This window comes from Nestor notabilis, unplaced genomic scaffold, assembly GCF_000696875.1.
Source record: "Nestor notabilis isolate BGI_N333 unplaced genomic scaffold, ASM69687v1 scaffold32255, whole genome shotgun sequence".
Taxonomy (NCBI): Eukaryota; Metazoa; Chordata; class Aves; order Psittaciformes; family Psittacidae; genus Nestor; species Nestor notabilis.
In genome coordinates, this window is record NW_009931132.1 from 35,182 (window position 1) to 48,212 (window position 13,031).

At 40.3% G+C, this 13,031-nt stretch overlaps 2 protein-coding genes across 2 annotated transcripts in view; one reads left to right on the forward strand and one right to left on the reverse strand.

The window, feature by feature from the left end:
• LOC104406677 (integrin alpha-E-like) overlaps positions 1-10,553 on the forward strand; it is a 22,184-nt gene extending 11,631 nt beyond the window's left edge. Inside the window, exons 13-28 of the mRNA XM_010015743.1 lie at positions 313-463; positions 547-614; positions 1,064-1,199; positions 2,206-2,336; positions 2,829-2,969; positions 3,927-4,148; positions 4,554-4,684; positions 5,454-5,587; positions 5,708-5,856; positions 6,340-6,468; positions 7,632-7,699; positions 8,004-8,139; positions 8,391-8,492; positions 8,804-8,880; positions 10,241-10,307; positions 10,395-10,553. Coding sequence (XP_010014045.1) covers positions 313-463; positions 547-614; positions 1,064-1,199; positions 2,206-2,336; positions 2,829-2,969; positions 3,927-4,148; positions 4,554-4,684; positions 5,454-5,587; positions 5,708-5,856; positions 6,340-6,468; positions 7,632-7,699; positions 8,004-8,139; positions 8,391-8,492; positions 8,804-8,880; positions 10,241-10,307; positions 10,395-10,553 — 2,001 coding nt within the window. The remainder of the gene's footprint in view (positions 1-312; positions 464-546; positions 615-1,063; positions 1,200-2,205; positions 2,337-2,828; positions 2,970-3,926; positions 4,149-4,553; positions 4,685-5,453; positions 5,588-5,707; positions 5,857-6,339; positions 6,469-7,631; positions 7,700-8,003; positions 8,140-8,390; positions 8,493-8,803; positions 8,881-10,240; positions 10,308-10,394) is intronic.
• Positions 10,554-11,146: 593 nt separating this feature from the next.
• GSG2 (germ cell associated 2 (haspin)) lies at positions 11,147-12,982 on the reverse strand. The gene has a single exon (XM_010015744.1). It carries the CDS (start codon positions 12,980-12,982, stop codon positions 11,147-11,149), a length of 1,836 nt encoding a protein of 611 aa, XP_010014046.1.
• Positions 12,983-13,031: the final 49 nt, after the last annotated feature.

Here is a 13,031-nt window from a genome sequence, read left to right on the forward strand (position 1 = left end):
TCATCATTCTTTCAGGACAAGAAAATGTTCTATTTTGTGATATCTTGTAATTAGTTCATTTCCAAAATTAATTGTTGGATACAGCAAAGGTATATAACTGAATACAGCACCAGCCAGTTACATGAAGAGGTTTGTAATGGTTTGGCTCCAGGAGACACTGAGGCTGTCCAGTTCATTGGTTTCTAAAGCAGTTGCTATTTCTGGGTTTACACATAGTGGCTGAAGCTGAGATTTTTCCACAGGCTGTTGAAGGAAGTAGGTAAGGAGCCCCTAAAGGCTGCTTCTTTTGATTGATTTGCATCTCTTCTGCAGGTGGGAGATGCCTTCAAAAAACCAAAGGCCCTAAATGAATTGCGGCTAATTGCATCTGGTCCAGATGACACTAACGTATTTCAGGTGACCAATTATTCAGCATTAGATGGGCTGATTTCAACCCTGCAGCAGAGTATTATTGGTATAGAAGGTAAATAGCAACCTTTTTATTTCACTAGTACCTTTTGAGAAATAAGGAAAAAGTAGCTTACCCTATTTCTGCTGCATCCTCAGGTACACAGGGTGATGCTCTGGAATATGAACTTGCACAAGTTGGTTTCAATGTGCAGATCTTGGATAAAGTAAGTGTTCTGCGTTTAACCCTACTAAATGGTTGTATGCTGTGCTTCTGTGATACTTGTAAGGATTCAGGAGGTCTCCCATAAGAAACTATGGTGATACAAAAGTGTGAGATCCATGTAGTCAAACCTTCTCCTCAAGCCACTGCTTGCTTTGAATGTGTCAGATAAGCAAAAATATCACTTTTATATAGTCTGTCAGTAGGGATGGGATTTATCTCATGACCTCTGTTCTAACCACTGGATTCTTTTTATTCCACTGGGCAAAAGAGCTATCTCTAGTTGACTTTGATTTTGCTGGCAGAAATCAAAGCTGCCAACTGGATCTCCAATGCACAAGTCAGGGAAGTTATAAGCAAGAAAACATTGCTCCATACTAAATTGTTTTGCATAGTGATAGAAGCAATTGCTCTGTGTTCATCTCTTCTAATTTGCTAATGTTATTTCTGCAGCAAGTCTTAATCTTAGGTGCAGTGGGGGCCTTTGACTGGTCTGGTGGTATTCTGCTGTATGATCTGGCAACCAAAACTGCTGCTTTCCTGAATGAATCTAAAGAAGCAGCCCAACAAGCAAAATACAGTTACCTAGGTAATGAGCTTACCACTCTCTGAGATCAAGTAACAACCTGACTGCAGTTTCGCTTAGTTTATTGGCGTTCAGTGCAGTGTGGTATTAATGACAATATTTATCTGATGAAGGCCACCTCCTGCTGCATCACGCTGGATTTCCAGTATTTTCTCTAGCAGGGAGATCAAGTCTGATGAAAACACTCTCTGCCTCCTTGTTTTGGGAAAGATACAACTTGTTTTCTCCTATGAGTTATGACACCTTGTGGTACTACTCTGTTAACACATGCCATTTGGTTTCACTGTCCAAGAATACTTGCAATGAAGGGCATTTTTAGAGCTAATAAATATTTCACTTAATGCAAGTGTCTGGAGAAGAAATAGCTTGTGAATCAACCAATCTTGTCTTGGTGACAAATAAAGCCTTGCTTATCCACTCCAGTGCCTCATGATCCCTGTCTCTCCTGTCTGTAGTCTTGCCCATAAAGTCTTACCAGGTAACATGAGGTGCTGCAGACTGTTTGTGTCGGGATAATCCCTCTCCCATTACGTCCTTGTTACAGAAGCCCCATAATAGATCTCTTTTTGCTTTCTAGACAGAGTATAGTATTTTCTTCACTTCTGTGAAGGATGATAAACCTTCCAGCTTGCAGACATAATAATTGAAACCAAAAAAGTGTAGGTGATGGATAATCATGCAGGAACAGTGACAAATGCTAAGAAAAGTCATCAAGAGTTCAAGCATATTTTTCAGGGCAGTCATTTATTCCATTACCCTTAGAGCTGCTAGGGCAGCTTTGCTGGCTTTTCTCTCAGAAAAGTTACCTGCTATTTCCTAATCTATATTTTTATGAGATGCGGTGTAATCAAAACTATGGGCTCCAACAGTTAGATCATGGTGTGAACTCTTGGATCTCACTGAATATGCAGGTATATGTCTCAGACCAAACTCTGTGGGCTTTTTCCTTCAGGCATAGAGTATGGTACTGATAACGTATGCTATTTTTGTTCTTGTGTGACTGTACCAGGGTACAGTGTGGCAGTGGTACACACAGAATACGGACCCTTGTACGTGGCTGGAGCTCCACGGCACAGCATGAGAGGGAAAGTGTTGGTGTTTCAGGATGGCCACTTAAAACAAACCCTGCAAGGAGAACAGGTACTGGGCTTCACTCACCAGGGGCTGGTAGGCTGCACGCATCTGTCTGCTCAAACAGAGCTGCATTTTCTCCTCCAAACACACTTGGATTTAGCTAGATGTACTTTACAGAGTCTTTGTTCATAATGCTTTGGGAACAGCAGAAGAAATTATGAAATTTGGAAAAAGACTGGGAAAAAAATTAGCTAAATGGGGTGTGCTATATTTATGTCCTGTCCTCATGGTTCAGGGGGAAAGAGGTCATAAACTGCGCTACTCTTTTTTTCCTCTGTCAAACTGTTGAATAATGATTTTGTTACTGCTAATCTGGTTATAGGATCTGTCCCTGAGGATGGCTGTAATAAAATAAATAAGAGGAAATGATCCACGTATAAGTAGATATGTGTTGTTTTATTCTAAAAATTGTCTTACTGCTGCAAAGGACACTAATTCTACAAAGCTATATATAGAGAATTCCAGTGAAAGAGCTGCTTGTCTTTTTCTGGAGCACAGGTTGGATCTTATTTTGGATCTGAGCTCTGCCCAGTCGATGTGAACCGTGATGGGGTGACAGATCTTCTCCTTGTTGGAGCTCCATTTTACCACATTCGAGGGGAAGAAGGAAGGGTTTACGTCTATCGCCTGGAGACAGAGGTAAAAACACTGGTAGCGTAAACACTCCATGTTGGGGATTTTCCAACCATGCCTAACTAGTGACAAATAAAACATTCCTCCTTTGTGCTCTCACTGAATGTGCTCTCCCTGTATGGTAGAGGACTGCAGGCTGAAGCCAGCAGGCCTGTCTTAGTCATTAGAATATAAAAGAGAAGTAATGAAAAATAAAACCAGTCTGTGCCTAAGGTAACGCTTATCACAGTGTGATGAAATCGTGCCTTTAGCCTGTACACAGGCAATTTGTTGGTGCAGACCTTGCTCTGCCAAGCAGTGTTCTTTGTGATGCTTGCAACAGACATGTGCATGGGGTAGCTGCTAAAACTTTGCTTCCTGGGACTTGTAGAAAATGAAATGTTTTGTGAGCCTAACTACAGGATCTTGTACACAATATACAGGATATAAGTTAATTGTGTCATTTTGAATGAGGTGTGAATTTTAATAGCGGACCTGCAGAAAACCCTCTTCGGTGCTCTGCTGAAATTGGCTCTGGGCACGTACAGGATGGTTGGAAGCAGAAATTAAGTCTGGGCAGGACAGAATTCAAATAACGAGCACCCTCTTGTGGTTTATTCATGTAATAGGGTGGAGAAGATGGGATGCTTTCTGTTATGAAACAAACATGGGATCAACTCAATCTGCTACTGATTTAAGAAAAGACAGGGCTTCGTGTGTCTGCTTGAGTAGGGCTGTCCACAGACACTGCTTCTGTGTGAGAATTTGCATGCTCTCAGGGCAGGAGGATCAATCTTTTGTCCCAGGAATCAGCTGGTATCTTGAACTTAATATAATGTTTACGACTTCATTGGTCACCTTTAAGAATTATTAGTGTGCAGTAAAATATTACTGTGCTATAAGATTATTTCTTTTTTTTTTTCGTGTAAAAGCTACTGATGCTACGTTTGCTATAAATGGATTTCCCTCTTGGATGTTTTTCAGACTGGATCATTCACCTTCAAAGAACACTTACATGTGCAGGTGACCTCTCCTTTTGCAAGGTTTGGGTTTACTGTGGCCAGCATTGGAGACATCAATGGTGATGGTTATGAGGATATTGCAGTTGGAGCTCCCCTTGAAGATCAGCTTTCAAACACTTCCTCTTTTGGCAGCATTTACATCTTTAATGGTGATAAAGACAAGATCAAGAGCTCTTTTTCTCAAGTACGTGTGTTGTTGGGAATTGGCTCCAGTACACCTTGAGAGGAAAAAGCTTGTGGTTTTGTAGCATGAGGCTGGGAGAAAGGACTTTCACATGTCATTGCATTGATGGATGATAAATTTGCAGATGTCAGATGGTTTATGTGACTCCTTAGGTTTCTGCAGCAGACCTGCTCTTAACTATAATTACTCACCTGTCTGCTCAGGCAGAGGAGCTGGCTTCAGGTGCTGGCTATAAAACAGCACAGCCCTTTGCAAGCCTGACTGAACAGGCAGTTCAGAGTCAGTATTTTGCATCTCGGCTGTCACAAAACCCTCCTCGCAGCAGCCTCCTGAAAAGAAGTGTATTTTCCCAAGGACAGGAGAGAGAGTTCATGACTTATATTTGTTGGTGTTTCCTCCTTTTAGAGAGTGAAAGCCTCTGAAGTTTCTTCAGGACTTCGGTACTTTGGACAATCCATTGATGGTGGCTTTGATTTCACTAATGATGGTCTCCAAGATATCACAGTAGGATCACTGGAGAATGTAATTGTGCTACGGTAGGTAGTAAGTTCCATTTTTTACTGTGTTGAGGAAATACTTCAAAGACAAATTTAGAATCTGTGTTCCAAGCAGTATGTAATGATTCTATTTTTAATTCAGTGCCAGAGGGACATAAGAAATCTTTCCCAGTGCTAGAAATGATATAAAATGTAAAGCCTTTAGCTCAAGTTGCAAAAGTTTTTGCCTTTGTATGTGTAAAGCTTTGAACAAGTATGAGATAATGATCATGAACCAATTAACACAGATCTAGGCCTAAGGAGACTTTGATGTCTGCAGTTCAGTACTGATAATGTAGGTCATTTAGGCAAAAAAGATCATTTCTTTACATACCATACCTCATTTTCAATCAGACATCTGGTAACTGAGTGACCCGTGCACTTCACAAGGACTAAGATATGGCAGACAGATTTGATTTTGTTCTTGCATTTTATGTTTGAAAACATTTGTAGATGGAGAATTTGAACCCCTAGATAATGTGTTTACCTAATGGAAACATAAACACCATGTTTAATTCTGAAACTCTAGCCATATTGGTGTATTTTGGCTGTCTGTTCCTTCAGACTCTTGGGATTTTGTGTGTTCTGAACGTTCCCAGCAGAAACTGGAAATTCTGTAAATAGGGCAGCCTGGTCCAGGTGAAATACCATGGAAATACTGAGCAGTTCCTACTTCTGCTGCCAGGCTTTCTTCAAACATTTTTCCTGTAATGTTCCAGTTCAGAGATTTATATTTGATTCTGTTCTTTATGTGTTTTTCACTGACTAGCTCGAGACCAGTTGTCCACTTTCTTGCCAGCATGAGATTCAACCCTGACAGAATCCTGATTTTCCAAAATAACAGCATTGTTACAGCAAAATTATGTTTCGATGCAATCTCATCTTTACCAGTGTCTCAACAAGGTAATGAACGGGAATTGTGATTGTGATCAGATTGAAATCTGCAGTCCTACAACTGTCCTTGGAAACTTGGCGCCGAGGACAATTTCTGGTACATCTAACAGGATTTTGAAAATATTTCAGAGTTTTCACAGTTATACGTTCTCTACACGGTGGACTTAGATGTGAAAATGGCAAAGAGGAGAGTGCAGTTTGAAGATCAGAACACCACCACAAGCGGGAAGCTGTTGGTCAGTGAGCACATGTGCTCTGAACTGCAGCTTTACCCACTGGTAGGTGCCGTTGGTCAGACTTCCCACAGAAAAAAGGGTTGAGAGGATAGGATTTCGTAACAGAATCTGTATGACGATGAGTCTTCAAATGTAAAAATACTACAGTGGGGTGGGGTTTTTCTCAATGTTAGACTTGCTGGGCGTGTTTTACAGCTGAGGCAGGAGATGTCGAATTGTAGGAGACGTATGGAGCTGTACAGGATTAAAGCAAACATAAGGAAACTCTGTTCCACAATGCATAGCTGAATCACTGTACACATTATCCAGGGGATGTCATGGGACCCAAATGTCTAAAGTGATGCAAGAAAACATTTGACAGGCTTATGTTCCACTGATAGCCTTTAAACACAGTGACCCAAAGAAAACGTTTGAGCTAGAAGGTCCCTGAATATGACAGAAGCTGGAACAGAGATGACATGTGAACACTTCTGCATTTTAATACCCAGATATTTTTTTCAACTTCTTGTTTTTCTTTTCTTGTAGCCATGTGACTTTGACTGTTTTTCCAGTGTTTTTCTGAGAGTTAAACATGAGGTCTATAACAACAACGGTCACATGGAGTTTGCTGTCCCTGTTCTGGATAGATACCAGCCATCAGAAATGCATTTTCAGGTAAAAAACCAAAACAGCAGCAAACAGCTTTCTCTCTTGCTTTTTACTTTTGACCACTTTTGACTTTCTCCTGTGCCTCTCTATGAAATGAGATTAGATGCTACTTGTGAAGAAGGCAGATGGTTTGTGTTTTGTGAAGTACTTCTCAGATATTGAGCTCTCCGTTGGAACTTACATTAAGACTTGCTATTTGAATGGTGTATTTGGTAGCAACAACTATACAATTTCCTAATGTATGATTTTAAATTCTCTATTAATTCTAAATTAATTTTCTAATTTTAAAACGCATTCAAATTATCTTCATACGTTTTAGTTATTTGTTTCAAATCAGTATTTGGGAGGCTGCAAACTTCAAATGACCTTAAAGTTAAGTTTGATATCTTGTCTCCTCTCTTGCAGTTTAGTAGCTGGATTCCTACAAGCTAATCCAGCTCTTTTTCATAGTTTCTCTGAAATCCAAATCACAGCTTCTGAAAAAATTCCATAAAGCTCTGTAAAGGGGCAGCTTTTTGCTACTTAATAGGAGTCTTTACCATCATTCAGTATTTTATTAGCTGCCCATAAAGCAGAGGACAGAGATGTTAGGAAAACATTAACACTGAGCAATAACGAACACTAATTACTATAGTTACAGTGCTCTTAGAGATTATGATGTTGATGGTACATTAATTTCCTAACATCTAATTATTAATTCTCATTGAAATTCTCCAGAAACATCAGCCACAGACAGATTTTTCTTGGTGAATAAAACTATTGCTAAAGAAAGTAACCTCATCTCTGCAGAATAATATGGCTGTAAGATGACACAGCATATGAACATATTTATTCAAGAAAAACATACAATCTCTGGAAAATAAATTAATATTATTGCCCTGTAGCAATCCAGGGGTAAACACGTGGCATTTCTTTAACGAGACCTTAACCCCAGTGAAGACTTTTCATGCTATTGCTAATAAACCTTCTCCTGGGAGTTGAATTACAAAACACCATCAATTTAGGACTGATTTAGCACTGGAGGGTCTTCTATTTCCAACTTCTCCTTGACGGAGGTTGTGAGAATTTCGGTTTTCAGAGAATGTATGTGTATATATAGATAGTCTGAATCTGCTACCTTAGAAAAATTAGGGCTGTTAAAATCTAGCTTGCTCTATGTTTGCTTTCAGTTGCCTTACAAGGAGGACTGCAACAAGACCATCTGTGCTCCTCAGTTAACTTTGACAACTCAGATTCAGTGAGTCATAGTTATTGCATTATCCATATTTTTCATTTATCATTCATACAAAATGGCATCTTTGTGCTTAAGATGTTTTCTTCGAATTCTCAGACAAGATTTGCTGTCCTTTTTACATTGCTTTCCACTCAGTTCATCCTTTCTCTAACATCACATTCATAGTGTTGTAACTTCATGCCTCCATGTGTGCTGCTGGGCTGTGCGTGAAAGCATCTGGAGGGAGTAACTACCAGAACCTTCAGGCCTCTTATTAATAACAACCCTTAGAAATTACATGTCATCTCATTTTTCTGTCTGCTTCTAGAAAGGAATTAGTGGTGGGCTACACTAAAGAAGTAAGCATGAAGGTTTCACTAATGAACAGTGGAGATGACTCGTACATGACAACTATGGTCTTGAATTATCCCAAAACCTTGCATTTTAAGAAGATGACATTTGAGGTAAGATTATAGAACTCTTCAGCTAGCAGCAGACTGCTTAAAGAAAACCCAGCATAGACTCCTGTTAATTTACTACCTAAATAAAACTTTACATGAGTTCTAGGGAACGGAAGTAGCATTTATCTGATTTAATACTCCCAAACTTTTATTGGGCTATTTGTACTTAATTCGTTTTATGGGAGCAGACACAGAGTTGAAATTCCCAGCCTGTTTTTACTCAACATTAAAGACCATTCCTGTTCTGTTGGCAGCCATCCTCTCCTGCTGTTCACTGTGGCCAACCAGTACCGTTAACTTCTGCAGTCTTATCCTGTAACTGCAGAATTGGGCACCCAGTATTCAAGAAGACAGCTGTAAGCAGAGATCATGATTTCATTATTTTCACTTTTTCCATACCTCTAAATGATACTTTGAGTAGCTGCTCTTGCATTCTCTACTTCTACAACTAGGCCAGAACTGCCATTCTTTCCAATTCAGCTTATGGCTGGTATGCGTTTTCTGAAGGTAAGAGAGGGCCTTCATATTCCTGCACTTTATTTAATGTCTAATTTCTCCAGAAGGAAAGTATGAGCAGAAAATCTATTAGCCCTCATGTTTTAACCGGAGAGTTAAAGAGTATTTACAGGGTAATTGATACTTCGTTGGTTTTCTTCCCTCAAAATAGGCGAATTTTTCAGTGATTTGGCAAGTAGAAGAAAGCATATTCCAAAATAAGTCTGCAATCACCGTTAGTATCACCAAGTGAGTATTGCTATTTTCACCACATGATGAACTAGAAAGGGAACATCAGAATTCCTACTCAGTGTCCATGCTATTTATCAGTCACAAAACTACACTTTTCAATCTTCTAAGACATTTGGATCTATGTGAAAAATCTTTCCTTCCCTTATGAAAATCTTAACTCTGCTCATACTTCCTTATTTCAGTGAAAGATGGAGCACCCTTTAAGGTTCTTATTTAAGTGTAGTACATATTTAAAAGCTTGTATGTTCTGAAATGGCAGAGTGGATTCTGGCATCCTCCTTCCTCAGCAGAAAGAACAGATAATGAAAATATATAATCCAGCTGTGTTCCAAGAAAAGCTTTCACTCCAATTGATGGGGATGAAAACATAGGTTTAGGGCATTTTTCTTGATTAGGGGCTATCTGGGTGGAAGTTACTAGTCAGATTCCTTTCTTGTCACCTTCCTAACTTTAAAACGTATGGGTACTGATTGGTACACAGCATTTTTTTTAAACAGAGAGCATCTTTTAAAAGGAAATGAGAACTCGTCTCTGGCAGCTATACTTCATTCCAAGCACAGTTGAAACCAAAGCGTTCTATATTAATTTAATGTCCAGTTTTGTGAGGGGTAGAAGCTTTACATTTTGATTAAGGAAAGCACAGATGAGCACTGGTTTGTGGGGAAACATTTCAAGGCAATGACAGCTTTCAAAATCTGTAGTAATTATAGTAATAAAGGGCTACTCCAACACTCGTGTACCATGTCACCACTGTTTCCGTTGCTCTTGTACAGAAATAAAGGACCAAGGCAGGCAGATAATGAAGTGGTTTCATTCCTTTTTTTAAAGCATAAATGAAAATAGCACCATTCTGACTGAAGAACACATCCTTGACATCAGATATGCATTCACTGCAGTCCTTACCAGGTAAGTTTTAAGAAGATTCAGTTATATTTTATTACTTTAGTCAATTAAAGGCAAAAAGGATTGAGAGGATGCCTGGTATGTTTCCAATGCAATTTCCATCTTAATAATTTCAAGCACTGCAGATTGTCAAGTCACTTTCTGTGGTACTAGACAGCAAAACTAGAGCTTGGAAGACAAAACAATAAAGCTCTGTCATAGGCAAGGGGTGCCTAGGGTGTCCAACTGCTTAGCTTGTAAAAAGTAGGCTTCGAGATGAGTTCAGAGATGCATCTAATTGACAGGTGGCATATATGCATGTATATACGGACAAACTGCATAGACAGCATTCCAGTTACAGCAAATCTGATGCTTGTAGCTCTTAATTACAGTTAATGCATCTGGGTCATTAGATGTACTAATTTTTAATACTCTAATTCACTTTCCACTCAGTTTGATTTATCATTCTTTTTAGACCAGTTTCTTCAATGTACGTGAATGTTAGCGAAGGACTACTTGAAAACAAAGAATTCAGATTTAATGTAAGTATAGCTTGAAATTTAGGTCATCTGATCCACCTACAATCAGGACTGAAGAACACTTATTACCTTGTGTATTTTCTTCTGTAGATAAATGGAAAAAATCACTTTAATGCTACCATCAAGTTACAGATTTGGGTTCCCATCAGCATACAAGGTCACAATATAATGACAGTCAAAAATGCATCAGGAACACAGGTACTTTTCCTTATATTGTTCATCGTCAAATACCTCTTCACTAGTCCTTAAAAGGGGGAGGGAGCGGGGGGGAGGAAATACCCTCAAGTGTTTTTAAAACCTACACTACAGAACCTTTACATATTTACATTTTGTAGCATCATTCCAGGTGCAAACTTTGCGATACTGAACAAATGCTCAGTGTTAAAACTAAGTCAAAAGGTGGGGTTTCCCCTCTCTGGCCCAACACTATTTACCTTTGTCCTCGCTGCCCAGAATTGGTTTTGGTTTGTTTTTTTTTTTTCTTTTTTCTTTAAAAAGAGAATTTGTAAGGAAGATAATAGAGTAAGGCAAGAACTTTAAAAAAAAACCTTAGACTGAAAAGGTAAGAAAATTTCTGCGGAGTTGAAACCATGAATTGAGCCTCAAGAAATCTTTCTTATTATCTCAAACATCACCTCTCAAAAAAAGTACATATGGAAACGTGTTAGAGCAGAACACTTTTTTGGGGGTTTTTAGACATTTTTTACAGCATTTTGTACATGTTGGTAACTGATCATAACACTTCTTCATAGTGCCTACATTTAAAAAGATCATACATAAACACAGCAAAGGAGAAAGGCAGCATCAGCAACTTAGTTCTTGGAAACACTGTGCTCCCTTCCTCACTGGAAGAGGCTGCTGTTTTGTAAAACTTCATTGGCAGACTCAAAGTTCAGTACTTCCCTGTGGAACGCATTAAGCTGCTGCTTTATTTTCTTCAGGGCAGAAGTTTTTTCCTTACTCTTGTAGCCCACACCTTTCAGAAGTTTATCTGACAAGTAGTGCAGCCAGAGGACATTGCTGTGTGGATGATACTCAGTCCAGCTGTTGGAGTTCTCCACTTTCATTTGCCTGTAGATATCAAACTGGTAGTCCCCTGTGCCTTGGAACAGTTCTTCATCAGTGGAAAGGTCACAAAACACAGTTAATCCATCCTTCTCCAGCCGAGACAAGGTGTAATCGATGATGTTGACATGAATCCCTGCAGTGGGAATTGTGTGTGTTGCCCCATTCAACACATAACTAAGCGTCTTCACACTAGTTTTTTTCACCAGCACGTTCCCCCAGTGCAAGTCCCTGTGCTCAAAGTGCAGTTCCTGTTCTGCCACAGCCAGGGAAGCAGTCACCTGGTGCAAAATGCTTTTCGCTGTTGCCACTGAACTCAACCTGTTTCTCATATTCTCCAAGTCACTGCCCCCAAATTCAAACTCCAGAACCATGAATAGTTGCTCATCCCCAAAAAAGTCTGGCCGATCATTTTCCGATCCCGTTACTTCATGGTATTTGTCCCAGGCTTCCAGGAGATACTTAGGATAAGCCCCTTGAACACAGTGCACAGAGTACAAGCTGATGAACCCAACAGTTCTATTCATAGACTCTTCAGATAGAAGACTGAGTTCTTTTGATATTATTATCTCAGGCAGAATCTCTCCAAAGCTCTTTTGAGATTCTCCATTTACTCTTTCAGTCCCCTCAATGGGAATTATTTTTAAAGCCACAGGTCCTCTCTCACTGCTGATCTGGAAGACCTCTCCAAACACCCCTTCTCCAATTTTCTTGCAACCTTTCATCTTATCTAGAGGAATGCATTCCTCAAAAGTAATAGGTCCTTCCTGCTGGCATTCCCCAAGCACCTTCTCTGCATCTGTAAGTATTAGCTCCAGAATGGAAGAGGAGTTCATAGGAGCCAGCAGGGCCATGGAGGAAGCAGACCAAGCACAGTATTGAGCTTTACCAGCAGACCGCATTGCTTGGTGCTCTGAGAGCTGGGATTTCATGGAAGGGGTGTAAAGGATGCTGTTGCAGGAACTCTCATCCATAGTAACTTTCTTCTTCTTATGGAAGGAGAAAGATGCTTGAACCCTACCCCAGGAATGGGAACTATTGAGGAGTGAATAGTCATTGTGACTTACATCTGCAGACACCTCCAGCACACCCCTTTTCATTCCTTTTTGCCTCATCTGTGGTCTGGAAAGGGAGTAGTTAGGCTGCTGCTGTCTCTTCTTTTTAAGCCTTTTTGGACCAAGCCTTATTGGCATCCCCCAGCGGCTGGCACTGAAGCCACTGATGCAAGCTTTCCTACAGGTACTGGCCTCTCCAGAAACAACTTTGGTGTTTTTATGTTTATTCTCTAAGGGTCCTTGACAGCCCAAAGGAGAGGCTGGCTGCTGGCAGGCAAGTTGAGTATCTCCCTTCTTGTTGTGTTTCATGCTTGTCAGCCACACCGACACTTCTTGAGGGTCCAGAACCACCACAGGCTGGTACTTCTCAGCTCTGCCTCTCTGACAACTCGAGGTTCCTTTTGTTGAATCTCTACTTAGATCGTCAGATGGCTCATTAGAAGTGGCATCATCATACGGGGCACAGTGCTGTCGGTGGCTGTTAACGGGAGACAGTGCTGCTGTGGGTTTCTGGGGGGACAAGGGGGATTGTTCCCGGCAGAGTTCCTGCACCAACATCCTCAGAACCCTGCGGGACCTTTGCACGTCGGGCCCTGGCTCAGGGCTG

Coding starts and splice junctions, on each gene's coding strand:
- GSG2 (XM_010015744.1), bottom strand. CDS start 12,982: ATGTTGGTGCAGGAACTCTGCCGGGAACAATCCCCCTTGTCCCCCCAG.